Here is an 18,486-nt window from a genome sequence, read left to right as displayed (position 1 = left end):
TCCAAGGGACTTGCCTGTAAGAAAAAAGAAATTGTTAAAAGATTTATCCCCGTAGGTGAGGTGTAAATAGTCATGGTGTTGAGAATCATTGTTCTTTACAGTTCTGCCTGCTGTGTCTAAAGTTGTCCTGAATGTTGTTTAGACTCTTAAAAGTTAAGGTTAGGCCTTTGTGTGGTTGTTCTTTAATACATGCTCCTGCCACCATTTACATAGGGTAGTTTTGTAAAAGATTCAAGTTATTTTCTCTCTGGATAATTCAGTATTAACATATTAGTTCTAACATTTTGTTCTGTTCTAGCCTCAAGTTGAAGTATTATCAGAGGAAGAAGGGGAAGAAGAGGAGGAGGAAGAAGATATTCTCTCTCTGGCAGAAGAAAAGTACAGGCCGGCTGCCCTGGAAAAAATGATAGCTTTAGTTGCTCTGTTGGTTGAACAATCTCGCTCAGAAAGGTGAAATGTTTCAACATTCAAAATGCTTAAAGCATGTTTGATTTTATTCCTTCTACATACTTGTTTTACCACTACTAGCTTTTGTTACATAATTCCTTTTAAATAACACCACTATTTATCAACTCTTGTGGCATAAGTATTTCAATCTTTTGTATCAAACTCTTACTTTCACTGAGTCATGTTAGAAATATACGTTGAAGAAATATACAGTAAAATATTTAGCAAAATTATATGTGCGTTCATCCTTTGATCTAGCAATGCTACTTCCAGAAATGTGTGCCCCAAATACAGAAAGATGTATGTACAGTGATATTTATTGAAGTAGTTAGTTTATAACAGCAGAAGACTGGAAATATCCACCAAAAGGGGATTAGTTGACAAAAGCCGGCATCCACTCAGTAAAATACTCTATTGCTGAAGAAAAAAAGCATGGGAAATTATCTGTACTACCATGGAGAGGTGTTTAGGATAAATATTACTAAGTGAAAAAAGCACGGTGGAGAAAACTGTGTATAGTATGGTACTTTTTAAGAAAGGGGAGGCTATAAGGGGAGAGTGGGGGAGAGAGAGATTGAGAGCATGTACACCCAATTTCCATTATTCCTCATTATGGATCTCCTGTTTCCAAATCTGCCTACTTGCTAGGATTTATTGCAATCCCAAAATAAGTACTCATGCGCTTTTACAGTCATTTTTTGTGGGCTGCAGATGTACATGTGCAGAGTGGCAAAAAATTAGTTACCTGACACACATTTTTCTAGCCAAGGTCAAACATGATGACACTGTGCCTTCCTGTTTCACTTCTCATGTTGTAAACAAATATCTTTTTCATGGTTTATGCCATGTTCGTCACATTTGTGCTTTTTTAGTGGCTTGGTATTTAAAATTGCCCCCATATATAGTGCTAAGTGCTATCTAGTGTTTCTAAGCCCATTAAGTCCGTAATGTGCCTTAAAGAGAAAATGCACATTAGACAAGCTTCATTCAGGTATCAGTTATAGTATTATTTGCTGTGACTTCACTGCTAATGAACAACATATATTAAAGTATCTTTAAATAGAAACACACATAAAACAAGGTAACGTATTGATTGGTTGAAGAAAATGTTGTGACCAGAGGCTCACAAGAGCCAACCTTGTATTTCCCTTATGAGCAATGATTAAATAATCACTAATTCAATGTTTGCAGCACTTCATAGAACATAAGTACTACAATAACAAGAATTTACTGTATTTTTTAAAATTGAAGTCTAAATTAAGAAAAAAAAAGTAGGTTCCTGTGGTTGGGGGAGGGGAAAACAGACTAGAAAGGACAGAAATGAAAGCTTGACTTCTATGAATATATGTTGTTGTTTTTTTTTAGATTTAACTTGTAATCATGTAAATGTTTTATATAAGTGAATTAATAAAATGCAATCCCTAAAAACAAAAAGCAGACTGAAATAAATGAACTATATATTGACCTGGTGGCATAGTCATTGGAGAGGAATTCATTAAAATGACTTTAGAGCACATTAACTGTAAATTCCTAGTTGTACATGAAAGACAAAAAGAATTGTAAAATTATCCTAAACTGTTTTACTAAGTATATTGTTAATAATGTAATTGTGATTATTATTCTGAAACAAACGTATATTATAGAATAAAGCAAATAGTAATTGTCAATGTCATTCGAAACGAAGATTTTCAGCAAAAGAAGGAAGAAATAGAGATAGAATATTTTAGGTTTTTTTATATAAGTTCTTTAAAACTAAATTTGAATTTGGGAAGATTAGTAGAGTTTATGGTGTATTTTGTCTTAAGCAAACAAAAAATGTTTTATATACTCCGATTTTCTGAAAGGGCTTAGAAATCTTGCCCAACCCAGAATCCATGTGTGCCACTGGCATCTGGATTATAGTCTCCAGATATCATTTCCTGTGGTAAAAAAATCAGGATTCCTTGAAAAAAAAAAAAAAAGGCCAATTCCAGGTCTTGGGCAAGAAAGAAATGGGTCGTTTTGCAAAGCAGAGACCATCAGAGACTACTGAGATTATTTATGTTAAAAGGACTCAACCAATTTAAGGATATTTCTACTGGTTATAGATTGGATAACCCAAGTATCAGTAATATAAGAATAATTACAAGTGGACAAAAATGTAAAATGCATCACAGATGTTTAAATCTATGAGTTTGTAATGGTGCCTAAAAATTAACAAACAAAATTCTTGTAACCTTTGGAGTATAGTAGGAAACCAAATCATAATTTTGGAAACTTATTAAATAAAGGAATGATATCAAGCATTTATCTTATCAGCAAGAATTATCCCTCATGGCAACCAGTGGGTAAATGAGAGAAAGTTTGCTGTCTTGGAGGTATTTGAGCTAATAAATGAGCAAGTAATGCTGGAATTAGTATGTCTGTATTTTGCAACCTGAATGAAGTAATGGATCTAGGAAATGATCATCATTGACTGAAAATGCTACAAAAAGACAGCCTTTCATTGTGTGCCTCCTGATGAAAGTCAATACCATCTCCTATAAAGCATGCTTGATTAAAAAGATCAAACCTAGATATGATCAAGTCTCTAGATCTAAACTACCAGTTTACAGGAAATACGGCGTCAGAGGAACATGTTAAAGCAACACCCCAAGGATACAGTGAACAAAATGGAAATGTGAGATATTCTTCAAGATGAACCACCTACTTTCTTCAGTTCATAAATTGCAAGATAAAAATAAAATTGGAGGGGAAACCAGTAGTCTCTAAGATACTTAAAAGACACTTGAACCACTTGGAACAGAGGACTTTATGTGGATCTTGATTCAAACAGATTAAATATTAAAAATTTTTTTAGAAACTTGAGGTAATCATACACTGGATATTGTATGATAGTAAAGAATTGTGGATTTATTTTAAAGTGTGAGTAATGGTAGTATGGATGTTTTTTAAATTTTTCTGTTAGAAATATATACTGAAGTTTTTGGATTAAATGGTAAAATACCTGGAATTGCTTTAGAATAGTCCGTATTGAGTGAGTGAGAGGTACAAATGAAACAAGCCTGGTCATGAATTAATAATTTGAAGCTGAGTAATGGGATACTTCTACTATCTTACTGTTTTCCTATGTGTCTGAAATGTTCTATAAGTTATTACAGAAATTATAAACTGGTAACTGAAAACTCTTTAGTATTTCTTATAAGTTCATTTTGTTTTAAAGGATCTCATGTAAAAAAAAAAAACAGACCCATTCTAGTGTTTATAATACACAAAAATATAGCGTTAATTAAATGTGAAATAAAGTAGATTTGGGCTTCCACAATTCTGGTATCTTGAAAAATTGTCTAAGAGATGTCTAGCAAGTAAGTTTAGCTAGCAGAAGGTTCAAAAGTCATTTTGTGTTAGTGGTTTGGTACAGTTGTAATTGAATTGGCAGTTTTGATGCATGTCATGATGCAAACAGCTGTAACGTAGCACAGAGGGAAGAAAAACTTATTTCCACTAATGTTTCCTTTCAGGCATTTGACATTATCACAGACTGACATGGCAGCATTAACAGGAGGAAAGGTAATACTTTCTATATTAGAGGATTTGATAATCGCACAAATAATAATGGTTCTTAAATGAACAACTTTTACTTTTAACAGGGATTCCCCTTCTTGTTTCAACATATTCGTGATGGCATCAATATAAGACAAACTTGTAATCTGATTTTCAGCCTCTGTCGATACAATAATCGACTTGCAGAACATGTAAGTGCTGAGATACAGTCTTAAAGTTTTTTGGTAATTTTTAAAAGAATGTTCTGAAATCCTTCTTTTTCTGTTTTAGATTGTGTCTATGCTTTTCACATCAATAGCAAAGTTGACTCCTGAGGTATGTACACATTAGCTAATTCATGTTTTTAAGACTACTAGTGCTTTCAAATAAACCTTTCTAATTGTTCTTGAAAAAATATCAAGGTTTCTCCCATAACATAACTTAGTTTTATTTATTTGTTCTAAATGTTTATTTATTTTAATAGAAAGAGCACGAGCAGGGGACTGGGGGGGAAGAGAGAGAGAGAGAGAGAGAGAGAGAGAGAGAGAGAGAGATTTTGCGGGGCTGAAACTCAAAAACCATGAGATCATGACCTAAGCCAAAATCAAGAGACACTTAAATGACTGAGCCACCCACGTGCCCCACCACAACTTAGTTTTAAGTGTGTAACTGAATACACTGAATTACCCCTTTGTATTTTGTTATCATAAATGTAATTTTCCCAGTTAAATATAAATTTACATATAAGTTTAACATACTAGAATGCCACCTAGATAGTAACCTTTGAAGTTTGATTTGAAGCATATATCATAATTGTGTTTAAGGAAAAAATAGACCAACCAGGACTCGGCATAGATGAAAAAGATGTGGAAAATATAGTAATATAGTATTATATAAAAGTATTTTTGTAAAATGGTAATGTTACAGCCACTTTAGTGATACATACTTGTCAAATATTAATGTAAATTACACCTTAGTGATGAAGGGATGCTACATGAAACTTTTAACCTAAATTGTTCCAAGTACCAAGCTTGTCTCAATAATGAGTTTTGATTTGCTTTTTTTCCAAATTGACATCCAGAAGAATATGTGTTTTCTGTTACATGTGGTACCCTTGCAATTGACTTTGTATCCCAGTTTGACCCTGCTGCTTTATGATAGTTCAGTTTATATGCAGGAGTTCTGAGGTCTTGTAACACAGATTTAAATGTGATGTGTAGAAGAGTTTTACGTGTTTCTTTTCTGCAGAAACAGAGGGGTTCAAATACATTTAAATGCACAGGTATATATGTGTCTTACAGGCAGCCAATCCTTTCTTCAAATTGTTGACTATGCTAATGGAGTTTGCTGGTGGACCTCCAGGAATGCCTCCCTTTGCATCTTACATTCTGCAGAGGATATGGGAGGTAAGTAAGTCTTGCAGTAGATATTTTAGTATTTCTTTTTCTGAGAATTTTATTTTCCTAATGAAGTCATTAAGTACCAGTTTCTTCTTAGGTAATCCAAAATGGTTTAAGTAAGTCACAAGCCAGGGAAGAAGGCTTTAGTCAGGAGGTTTGGGGTTAAAAAGAGTTCTTGTCTAGTCTCCCACTCACTTTAAAGAAAGTCTTTAAAGACTTTCTTGTAGAGTCATAGAAAAAAGCCTTTAGCCAATCTAGGGTGCTCATTCCCCTCTCCTCAAAAAGGATTCTGTGAAGTGATAGGATCTTAGAAATACAAGCCAAGTGTTTTCAGCAGTTGACAGAAATGGTAGAGGAAGTACCAACAGCTTCCTCTCTTTCAGAGTTGCTGTTGTGGTCACCGAATTTCTTTTTAGTGAGCGTGAAGAAACCTACTCTCTAGACCAGGGGTCAGCAAACTTTTTCTCTAACTGGTCAGTTAGTAAACATTTTAGGCTTTGTGGGCCCTGTGATCTCGCTTGCAACCACTCCACTGCTACTTTAGCATAAAACCATCTAGACAGTACATAATGAGCAGGTAAGGCCCAAAAGACATAGTTTTCCAACTCTAGATTCCTGGGTTTCCTTTTCCCATGAAAAAAATCTCTCTAGCAGTGCAGTTACTATTTTTCATTCTCATGAGCAGTAATAGATTAGGCAAGCAATAAGAAAAATAAAGATGAGAAACTTTATAGAATTAAAAGCATTATTAATTAAGTTTATAAATTTAACAAGACCTAAAAATCATTGAATTCTTTTCCTGGTTCTGTGTTAGAGCCCTTGGTTATTTTAATTTTATTTTGTAAACTAATGTCAGATTTTTCTGAATGATAGACATAGCTTTAAAAGTGGAGGAAAACATGGGTGAAACTTCTTTTACGCTCTAGTTTTCAAAAGTCTGTATTGGCTGTAAGTGTTTAATGGTATATACCAAAAGTAAGTAAAACAGTAACTGTTCAATCAGTTGGTTTTATATTCCGTTCTTGTCATTTTATTTGTAGGTAATTGAATACAATCCTTCTCAGTGTCTGGATTGGTTGGCAGTACAGACACCCCGAAATAAACTGGCACACAGCTGGGTCCTGCAGAATATGGAAAACTGGGTCGAGCGGTTTCTTTTGGCTCACAATTATCCTAGAGTCAGGACTTGTAAGTCACATATTCAGAACTTATCGAACCATTTGTTCCAAGTTTTGCGTTTGTTTTTTAAGGTGACTATAGTATGCCCATTGTTGTATGGAGCAAAGGCTCTTGGAGATACTGTTCTTAAAGGCCAAAGTTACATTAGTATTTGGAAACCTATGACCATGTTTTGCAAATATCTGCAATGTTTTTGGTGTCTTAAGGATAAGAAACTGTCCTGTTTTGGGTGACCTAACCGCCGCTACCATTTTTGTTTCCTTGCTTAATAGACAACAAAAGATGATCAGCATTAAGTGAACAGAATAAAGGATCATAAAATCCTATTTTAAAAGTTACCTCAAGGCTAAGAGTAAAGTAATAATAAAAACATAGAGCAAGCTGAGAGAAAATATTCACTGAAGTTATGGGAGTTAAATGATAAATCCTTTACACAGGCTGGAAGGGAACAAAGATCTTGGAAGACAGGTGGACAAATACGAAGAATAGATATTTCACAGATTAAAAAATTGCTTGTAACTAAATAGAATATTTCCTCTTTTGATAATATTCAAAGAAACAAAAATCAGAATAGTATTTTTAAATTTCTTTAATCACTAAATTTAAAATCATATTTCCTAGCTGTCTGCTGAAAAGGCCTAGAATCAGTGACATTGCAGTAGCAACAAGCACATCAAATACCCAGATCTCTGTTTCTAAACACTATTCTCTGATAAAACAAATAATAGCCTTTTGAAGAAATGGCTGGTTCTAGGACTGGGGCAGGTAATCTGCAAGATGAGCCTGGAGCATCTTGTAAGACCAGAAAGTAAAGAAGTATTCAAAAAACAAAATAATGGGGGTATATCAAAGGGACACAAGACCAACCTGAAAGAATTCCCAGTGGCTAAAGCTGGAAGAATTTGGGTAAAAAAATAAATAACATATCACTGGATTGTACCAGCAGTGTAAAATAAATAGCCCTGAATCCGTACTGATAAATAGTTAAGTAAATAAATGGAGACAAATCTCCCATACAGAAGAATCCTAAATAATTTATGTACATCCTTCAAGAAGGTGGAGCTTAATCTCCCAACCCCTTGAGTATGAGTTTGGTGACTTGCTTTCAAAGAGTAGATGGGGGGGCGGGTGGGTTGTTAGTTTAACTTTAAGTGAAGAAATTTGACAAACATAAACTCAGCCAGGTGATTAAGGTTAACATCAATGATATGTGTTGATAGCATGTACCCTTCATATCCTTGATGTAATACGATGTGTAAAGGGCACCTTACCTGTGTGTTCTTCCCTACAAAAACCCATAAGTTGAGTCTAATAGTGATAAACAAGAGACAGACTCCATTTGAGGGACATTATTCAAAAATACCTGACCCCAGTAATCCTCAAAACTGTCAAGGTTTTCGAAAAGCTAGGAGAGCCTGAGAAACTGTCACAGTTAAGAGGAGCTTAAGGATTCATGATAACTAAATGTAATGTATCCTAGATCCAAAATAAAAGAACATTAAGGCAAAACTAATAAAATCTAAAGTATGGAGGTTAGTTAAAAGTAGTGGTTCCTTAGTTATAACAAATGTACCATAGTAATAATAGATGTTAACAATAGGAGAAAGGGGGAAAAGAGTGTATGGGAACTGTGTTTTCTGCCTACTCTAAAATTTTGTTTAATGTTTATTTTTGAGAAAGCATGAGCAGGGGAGGAGCAGAGAGAGAGGAGACACAGAATCCAAAGCAGGCTGGATCCAGGTTCCAAGCTGTTGGCAAAGAGCCCGACGTGGGGCCCAAAGTCATGAACCATGAGATCATGACCTGAGCCAAAGTTGGAAGCTTACCCGACTGAGCCACCCTGGCACTCCTGTTCTACTTATTGTAAAATTAAAAGATTACTTGGGGAAAACATCTTAAACTTGTGGGTACACGTGGATTGGCATTGGTACTCATAGGCTCATTTTTCCTGCCACTTATGTAACTCAATAGTAATGGGTTATTTGTAAATGCTGACATGTATGTTGGTGGCGTTCATGTCCTGACTTCTCATCATAAAGCAATAAAAAAAACTTACACTAAACCAAAAAAAAAATTTTTTTTAAACAAATGGTTACTCCTAATATTCATGACAGTACTGAGGATATGGTATTTTCATACACGGCAGTGAAGTAAATTAACATTACGGTATGAAAGGCCATTTAGCAATATGTATCAAGACACTTCAAAATGCTTTGCCCTTTTTATATTCAGTAGTATCATTTGAAGGATTCCAATAGAAGTAAGTCATCTAATGTATGGATGCCTAAATAGCATTAGTTATAATTGTGAAAAATTAAAAACTGGATGTTCAGCTGGGAAATAAATTGTTATAATGAATCATTTAAAAATTATAGTAGCTTTAGGGGTGCCTGGGTGGCTCAGTCTGTTAAGTGTCCAACTTTGGCACAGGTCATGATCTCACAGTTGAGTTTGAGCCCCACTTGGGCTAGGATTTTCTCTCTCTCTCTCTCTCTCTCTCTCTCACTCGGTCTCTGTCTCTCTCAAAATAAATAAACTTTAAAAAAATAAAAATTGTAATAGTTTTAGACTATAGTAATATGAAAAAGTACTTTTGATAATGTAACTTGAAAAAACAGCCAAAATATTTTCATAGAACAATAAACCTTGGAATAAGAATTAGAGTAACATGTATAGAAGAAAAACTACGGAGAAATACTATTAAATCTTACAAAATAATTTTAAGGAATGCTTTAGAATGTTTAGAGAAAAGAAGAAAAATGGAGGCATGATAAGTGTCTTAAAATAGTTGAAGAGTTGCCATATAGAAATGGAAGTAGATTTGTCCTAAGTTCTCTCTAGCATAGAACTTAAATAAAGGAACTCTTTCAGTCATAGTAAGGCAGTTTTTAACAAAATGGTCTGTTCTTTCATATTGACCTTCTTAACTGTTCTCAGTGATAAACATAATTTAAAAGCTGTGTATTTCTCCCAAGGAGAACTTTTTATTTAAAAGCAGATAGCTCTTCAAGAAATAAATAGATGGTTTGGTATATGATAAAGCAAAGCTAAATGTTAATTGTGGAATTTAAGTGGGTCTTTATTTTTTTTTAATTTTTTTTTAACGTTTATTTATTTTTGAGACAGAGAGAGAGCGTGAACAGGGGAGGGGCAGAGAGAGAGGGAGACACAGAATCTGAAATAGGCTCCAGGCTCTGAGCTGTCAGCACAGACCCTGATGCGGGGCTCGAACTCACAGACCGTGAGATCGTGACCTGAGCCGAAGTCGGACGCTTAACCGACCGAGCCACCCAGGCGCCCCTTAAGTGGGTCTTTAGTAAAGTTTTTTAAACCTTTCATTGTGTTTGAAAATTTTGCATAATAAAATATTGGGATAAAAATATATAACTTAATCTAAGTTTTTGCTAATCACAAATTGTCTCAGTAGCAGCTTAAACAAAAATTGAACAGAATGACCCTTAAATGCCAAGTTTTAACTTTTGAAACACATACCAAATTGAGCCTAACTGAAAACAGACTAACCAGAGCAACGTATAGAGGGAAAAATATGTAGAGATGGAGTATTGTGCACAAAGTTGTGCATAAAGTTTAATTTGAAATAAATCTTTAAAACAGGTTACAGTTAATCTTAGAAACTAACTTTATTTGCTTTGACAGAACATTGGAAATTATCAAATTATAGGTAGAATAGTAGGAAACAATTAGTAGGCATAGTGAAAAGAGTTAAACTAAGGCATTAGAGTCCTTGAGGTGAGGAGGTTCTATGATGACTTTTTAGGAGCATTAGCTCGTGAATCGGGTATATTTGGGTTTGAATTCCAGCTCTGCCACTAGATGTGTAATATGGGTATAGTCTTACTGTTTTAAGTCCGAATGAAAGTGAGGATAATAAAAGTAGTGCTTGCTACATAAAATAACGGTGTTAAATAGTATAAATGTTCAAGAAATGTTAGCAGTTCTTGTTGTTGTGATTATTGTTGTTTGATCATTATCATTACTGTCATTGTCATCTTTATCATTTCCCAAGGCTAAATCTGAGCTCTACCTCTTTATCTGTGTGACCTTGGTCTTTGCTTCTCCAAGATTCAGATTTTCCATGTAACATCACCTACCTCCAGGATGATTGTAAGGATTAAATAAAATAATATTTTTAAGTACCTTGCTCAGTGCTTTGCACATAGTAACTTTTTACAGAGGGACTCAACTAATGAGTTATTTACCTCTCAGAATTATATGCTTAATAACCTTTTTCAGGTATGTTGAAGGAGGGATGCTTTCTCTGCATTCAGAGTCAGCCTAGAAGCATCCAGTTAGGGAATGAATAAGTCATGGAGATAAAAGAGACAGCATAGGGAACATAGTCAGTGATACTGTAATAGTGTTGTGTGGTGACAGATGGTACCTACACTTGTGGGCAGCATAGCCTAACATAAAGAGAAGTTGAATGACTATGTTGTACACCTGAGACTAATATAACATTGTATGACAACTATACACAAATTAAAAAAAATTTAATACAAATTTAGCCCAGAAGACTTTTAAAGATTTTCCAAAGTTAATGATCTATAGTTGGCATATATATAATCTTCTACATTATAATGAACTTTAAAATAGAAGGTCTCATTCTGTTTTTGTAACTTTACATTCTACTGTTAACTGTAAATCATTACAAAATAATTTATCATCATTTTGTAAAGAAAAAGAAAAGTAAGACGCTAAAACATCGAATGATCTGACCATGTCAGACAGCCTTAGCTAGGTCTTCTGGCTCCAAATGCTATATTATTCCTGGTAAACCATATTATTTCTTAAGAAGAAATGAAACGATAAAATAAGTGGGAAATTCTGTATCTTGGGAAAGCTAACCAAGAAGGTTAAAAACTGTTTCTATTAATGCAGTTATTGTCACTACTTTAAAAGTTAACAATGACAGAATGGAAGGCGTCTGTTTTCATCATTCCTTGGGATCTTTCTTTGGGGCCAGTGGTAGAGCAGAACGATATTAAGAAATGTTCATGTCCCTTAATTTTTAATCATTTTGATTTTTAAAGAGAAGAGTGGCTTTGTGTTTAATGACTGCTCTTCAGTCTGTTTTATATCTTATAAGGATCTGACAGTTTTGTTTTACATTTTATAGCTGCAGCTTATCTTCTGGTGTCCCTTATACCAAGCAATTCATTCCGCCAGATGTTCCGGTCAACAAGGTCTTTGCACATCCCAACCCGTGACCTTCCACTCAGTCCAGACACAACAGTAGTCCTACATCAGGTCTACAACGTGCTCCTTGGTTTGCTCTCAAGAGCCAAACTTTATGTTGATGCTGCTGTTCATGGCACTACAAAGCTAGTGCCCTATTTTAGCTTTATGACTTACTGTTTAATTTCCAAAACTGAGAAGCTGATGTTTTCCACATATTTCATGGATTTGTGGAACCTTTTCCAGCCTAAACTTTCTGAGCCAGCAATAGCTACAAATCACAATAAACAGGCTTTGCTTTCATTTTGGTACAATGTGTGTGCTGACTGTCCAGAGAATATCCGCCTTATTGTTCAGAACCCAGTGGTAACCAAGAACATTGCCTTCAATTACATCCTTGCTGACCATGATGATCAGGATGTGGTGCTTTTTAACCGTGGGATGCTGCCAGCCTACTACGGCATTCTGAGGCTCTGCTGTGAACAGTCTCCTGCATTCACACGACAACTGGCTTCTCACCAGAACATCCAATGGGCCTTTAAGAATCTTACACCACATGCCAGCCAATACCCTGGAGTGAGTAAAATTGATAATTATTTCTGTATCTTCAAATTGATTGGAAATAACCAGTTTGTCCCCCTGGTGGGAAGTGGTGACAAAATATGGAAATATGTATAGTCTAACTTTAACTGTTCTTTCTTAAGAACTTACTGTGTATTTGTTTTCTTGAATATATGTATAAAATGCTGTAGTACTGTAACATTGGTAATAGTAATGCGGATAATTCTTAGGTTGATGTTGAAATTTTATCTCTGATTGAACTTCGCTATTTTAATTTATTTAGATATTTATTATCAAGATCTACATGCTGTGCTAAGCTGTGAACTATGCAATATTTTTATCTTAGCTGTAGTATTCCCTAGTGTTTTTTTCTTAACTACATTCAGGGGAATGAAATGGTTAAGGAGTCCATCAGAATACAAATATATGCGGTCTAAATCTGGTACCTTTATTTCTGCAGACTGTTTATAAGTTTCATATTAAAAACTCCCTCCTTCATGTATAGCTGTCATTCCTGGATATTCCGTTATACTATTGCTTCTTAACACTGTTGTAAACTCAAGATGACATCAAGAGGGTTTAAGTCTGGGAAAGGGGTTGGAAGAAGAGTGAAGAACCCTTTTTTCAAGCTGTCAACCTAGAGGCCACAAACTGCTAATATGAGAAGTTTTTTGCTAAATGGGAGATGGTGGGAGTGGAGAGTAGTGGCGTTTTCAATACATTCAACATTTACTTAAGAGTTCAGTCAAATGAATGCAATGAAGAGTATTTTAATTACTGGTATCCTTGAATTATATACTACTTTTTCCTGTTGAAAAAAAGCACCTTAATTAAGATTCTTTAGGGGCGCCTGGGTGGCGCAGTTGGTTAAGCGTCCGACTTCAGCCAGGTCACGATCTCGCGGTCCGTGAGTTCGAGCCCCGCGTCAGGCTCTGGGCTGATGGCCCAGAGCCTGGAGCCTGTTTCCCATTCTGTGTCTCCCTCTCTCTCTGCCCCTCCCCCATTCATGCTCTGTCTCTCTCTGTCCCAAAAATAAATAAACGTTGAAAAAAAAAATTAAAAAAAAAAAAAAGATTCTTTAGACATGATGTAGTAAATTGTTCCACACGCTCCCCCACCCCCCTGCCAAGAAAGAATAACCTAATTTCCAGCCAAGAAATTTAGAATGCCTACAATAGAGGAAATGTTCTAAAATGTAGGGTTAAAAGGTCACCAAAATGCTTCTTTGCCCTTTTTAGGCAGTAGAAGAACTGTTTAACCTGATGCAGCTGTTTATAGCTCAGAGGCCAGATATGAGAGAAGAAGAATTAGAAGATATTAAACAGTTTAAGAAAACAACCATAAGTTGTTACTTACGTTGCTTAGATGGCCGCTCCTGCTGGACTACTTTAATAAGGTAAAAAGATGTTTTCTGTTAATTTTTTTAATATGTTTTGTTTTTCCAAGTGAGGAAATGGGCACTATCCTTTTGGACCTTTTGAAGAGTTATAATTAAACTATAACTGAGAGTTTGCCAATTCTTGAAAGTTATTAGGGAAGCATTTTCCATGTAGTTACCTTGGAAGGATTTAGCTCTTAAAAATTAACACTACTTTTGAACAGCTTTTATTTTGTTTTGGTTTTGGATTGTTTGTATGTGTTTTATCAGAATCTTAATGTATAATCTTAAATCTGAAGCTTGAATCCTCCTCTGTGTTGCTATTCATCCTGACTTATGCTTAGACAGTTCAGTTCTAGAGGCCTCCAAAAACAGCTTTCTCCATCTTTGGATGAGTCTTACTGTTAATGTTTTAAATTGTTTAGCCCAGATCTACCTGTCTTTTTTAACTATAAGAATTAGCCAAATAACAAAACATCATTATAATTGTTCAGAGCTACAGAAGTTATTGAATGGTTGTAAAGGAACTCTGCAACAAATGACACATAATTCCCTTAACTGTAGAAAGTCCAAGTTAATTTCTTAAAACGCTTCTGTGTATTACATTTAAGACTTGGAGGTAATGTCCTTTATGGGGCACATTTTGGCATTATTTCTTTGAACACTATAATATTTTAAGCTTGATCAACCAAGATAAAGTTATTTCAGGTTTTCTTGAGAAAATTTTCAAATTTGAATCTTTATTAGTACACAAAATGAGTTAACTCATGCTTTTGCTCTAAAGGAATTCTTTTAAAATGTTGGCATTAATTTTAAATACATTGTTTTCCCAAGGCTTACTATTTATCTTTTTCTTAAAAAAAAAAAAAAAAAAAAGATTGAGCTTTCTTAATTCTTTTTTGAAAAAGTAAAGAAAACATCTAACTAAAGTAGAAGGAATTCTGGTTGTACTTCTATATAGCAGCAGTTTCCAGTACGTAATAATGAAATTAGGTCTGTTAACAGGAGCAATACAACTACTTTTGAGGATTATCACATAAATTATTTTCAAGGCCATGGTGTGTTTAATGTTTCCCCTTCATGTTTCTCTTTCTTCCCAAGAACCAGCTGATGAGTGCTTGGATAGTATAAGTGTATTTTGTTATTATCCAGAAGAAAAACCCATCATAAAAAATAAACATTATTTATACTGAAACTTTAAGAAGATTCACATGATACCTCTCTCACTGTTTCGAGCAATTGTTGACTAGATACTAGCATATGCAACTTTTCTCCATGTTATTTAGAGTGTTTCTTAATATTATCTCCTTTTATTACATTACGAAAAAACAGATATAAGCAGTCTCTCCTGTAGGTAGAAAAGTAGAGAGTCTAAATGACCATTTAGTTCTATTTTTTTGTCACCTGAGTTTTCCATTCTGATGCAGAGTTCTCAACCTGGACTTTATGTATTCTTCTAGTGCCTTCAGAATACTATTGGAATCTGATGAAGACAGACTACTTGTTGTATTTAATCGAGGGTTGATCCTGATGACTGAGGTAAATATTTTATTCCATTTTACAGTAGACGTATCTCATTTTAATGTTTTCACCAAGACTTCTTTTGTTATGGATATTTAGTATTCATGCTAGACTGTTTTACAGGTCTTTAGATTTTGGTTATACAGATCAATAAATGCAATGTATATTCCAAGAATAATAAGGTCACAGTTTTTAGGTTGTTGTTTTCTTTGTGCATTGTAATTCCATACTTCTTATTTTGTATTTAGAACAACCACTGTTTTTATTGATTCCATTTGTAAGGGTAGAAACAGATGAAATTCATGTGATTTAATCACTAGCACAATTTTTCAAGATCTCACTTATTTGACAGTTAAGAAACTGAGATTACCATCATCAGAGGAAGCCATTGAGACTGTTATAGGTGGTTAAAATCACCTGTTCATTCTTCCCACAATTCTTGAACATCCACAACTATGAGATGATTTTAAAGCCATAGAGGTACATTTTACCCCTTAGTCTAATAATGGAGAGAAGACAAAAGAATATATGCCAAGAACACCATGAGAAATAAGAGTTAGGATAGCTTTTTCAGTTAATGGTGTTACAGAATAGGAAAACCACATTTTTGAAACTGCACTTATGAAGAATTTGAACTTGTAAAGATCAGTGGGAGAGTATTTAGATAAATGATGTGGTCACCACAGGGGCAACAAAGTATTGTCATATTTGAAAAAATGCCACATATTTTTGTTTGGCTAGAACAAAAGGTATGTGAAGAGTAGTGAGAATTTCATTCTTTCATTCAACAGATGTTTGAATGTCTACTCCGTGCCACGCATTGTGCTAGGCACTGAGTATACAGCAGTGAACAAGACAGACATGGTTCCTGTCCTCATGGCTTATAGGTTAAGTGCCATACAAGTACATTGTTTAGTTAAGGGACCACTACAGATTCTAGACGATGGATTTTGAACTTTGAATTATGGATAGTATATAGGTTATAGGGAACTGATTTGAGAGGATTAGAAAAAAAAAAAGCTTTGTGTAAAATGAAATAGGAAAAAAAAAGCTAAGGATTTGGAATGAAAAGACTTAATAAGCTAATATGGTTAAAGGAATTCTACCTTTTGGAGCCCTTTTTCCTCATTCAGGTGTACTGTTTTGGCTATAGCTGACAACCATTTCACTATTGTCTTCCTTCCGAAGCCCTAGAATGTTAGAGACAGCAGTTACCCATTCTTCATAATCTTGTTGCCTGCTGCTTTGCAATCTCTAAGGCTTGTGGCCTTAGAGCAAACAGTAACCAAAAACAAACAAAATGATTAAACAAATTATTCCTTCAGATCAAAATGTATGCATAAAATATCAGCTCTGCAGGTGAGCACTGTTTTTGTATTTTAAGGAAGAGCTGAATTGGGAGAATTTGACTTTTAGGTAGAAAGCAAATACATTTGCTTTGGGCACATGTGCACACACATAAAGTCTGGAAATATCTGTCATAAAGGGTGAGCACTACCATTTTGTGGCTCAGTAAAGTAAAAATGAAGTGAAAATTTCCATCTTTTTAAATCACTTGTAGTCATTCAACACTCTGCACATGATGTATCATGAAGCCACAGCTTGCCATGTGACTGGAGATTTAGTAGAACTTCTGTCAATATTCCTCTCAGTTTTGAAGTCTACACGCCCGTATCTTCAGAGAAAAGGTTTGGTCATTCTTCTTATTTTTGTTACCTTTAACTATTACAGAACAAAATAAGGGTTTCAAACCACATGTTTCAGAGATTTTTGTCTTTATCTCTATTTGATGGTACAGAAGATGAGAATGCTCCCTGTCATCAAATATTCATCATGACCTCTCGATATAAAGCTGGAATGCTCTTGTTTATTCTCTAATGCCTTCCTGGAGAATAGGCAGCGTCTTATAAGTGTTCAGATTTAGGAGACTAGAAAATGCTTCCAAGCAGAGTAACAACATGGGTATTTTGTGAAGGTTCTCCAGCTGGAAACCCCCATGGCTTAGGTTAGATTATTTTTAGTTCCAAGAGAAATAACTATAAAATATATCTCTCCCCCACAGTGTGAACTCTGAACTTCATATAAATTTCTAGAAAACGGACATATTCATGACTAAAATAACGTGTTTTAAGAAACCTAACACGTTTGGGGCGCCTGGGTGGCTCAGTGGGTTAAGCATCTGGCTCTTGGTTTCAGTTCATGTCTTGGTCTCGTGAGATTGAGTCCTGCATCAGGCTCTGTGCAGAGCCTGCTTGGGATTCTGTCTCCCTCTCTCTGCCCCTACCCCACTCGTGCTCTGTGTCTCTCAAAGCAATCTAGTAGGTTTAACAGTTAGTAGCTATCTCATGAAATTAATCACTTAGCTTTCACCAAAGATGTTTATGTCATTAACTTGATTTTCTTAGTGTTAGCATTCTGTAGGTAATAATAGAAAATAATTGTGAGGAAGTTTGAACTCAAGTGGCATATTTATGTATGCTTTTGTATTTGCAGATGTGAAACAAGCATTAATCCAGTGGCAGGAGCGAATTGAATTTGCCCATAAACTGTTAACTCTTCTTAATTCCTATAGTCCTCCAGAACTTAGAAATGCCTGTATAGGTAAGTTACTTGGAAAATATACCTGTGTGAAAACCTAGTGGAAGATTCTTACGGAATATTTTTTGCAAGATGTGGTATTAGTTCTGTGGTATTAGCTTCAGAAATAAGCTAATACCATAGATGTGGTATTAGCTTCAGAAAACATTTTTACTTTTTATGTGTAACTCATACTGGCCAGCAAATCCTAGAAAATCTAGTTATATTTTTCAACATGCCAGTAATTATGTGATCAAGGCTCTTTGAGCTTAGGTTATTTCTAGATCTTTTGCAGCTCTGAAATCTTGTAGTCCTATATAAACAAGGTAGAATCACACATGTTTACAAAGGAGAGCTGATATTATAAAGAGTTGGAGTAATTATTTCACTGTCCGTTCTTTTGCCTAAAGATACTTCTTAGTAGCTGTTCTCAGACTCATGAGTATTTTACCTTTTTAAAGTCCTCTTTCGAGACTGTAACTATTTATGGTTTGTTTGTTTGTTTGTTTTCATTTACAAAATGATGTGAGTAACTGGCTGTCATGTATAAGTAATCGGTTTTGGTCTGATATTCTGTGGAATTACTGGCCTGTAACTTCAGTAACCTCTGACTGCCAGTAGCCTGTCATCATCACAAGGTTTACGTCTGTGTGATGTTGATTTTATGAAGACACGACATCAGTGTGCATGAAATATTTCCTTTAG

At 34.8% G+C, this 18,486-nt stretch overlaps 1 protein-coding gene across 1 annotated transcript in view; it reads left to right on the top strand.

The window, feature by feature from the left end:
• The window catches only part of USP34 (ubiquitin specific peptidase 34), a 254,353-nt gene that overhangs the window by 220,844 nt on the left and 15,023 nt on the right, over positions 1-18,486 (top strand). Inside the window, 11 exon segments of the mRNA XM_030311792.1 lie at positions 299-450; positions 3,948-3,996; positions 4,077-4,181; positions 4,261-4,305; positions 5,271-5,375; positions 6,410-6,557; positions 11,686-12,320; positions 13,544-13,701; positions 15,144-15,222; positions 16,766-16,892; positions 17,698-17,805. Of these exon segments, the coding sequence (XP_030167652.1) occupies positions 299-450; positions 3,948-3,996; positions 4,077-4,181; positions 4,261-4,305; positions 5,271-5,375; positions 6,410-6,557; positions 11,686-12,320; positions 13,544-13,701; positions 15,144-15,222; positions 16,766-16,892; positions 17,698-17,805 (1,711 nt within the window).

Source organism: Lynx canadensis, chromosome A3, assembly GCF_007474595.2.
Source record: "Lynx canadensis isolate LIC74 chromosome A3, mLynCan4.pri.v2, whole genome shotgun sequence".
NCBI lineage: Eukaryota > Metazoa > Chordata > Mammalia > Carnivora > Felidae > Lynx > Lynx canadensis.
The sequence above is the reverse complement of the archived record's forward strand: the minus strand, read 5'-3'. Positions and strand labels throughout refer to the sequence as shown.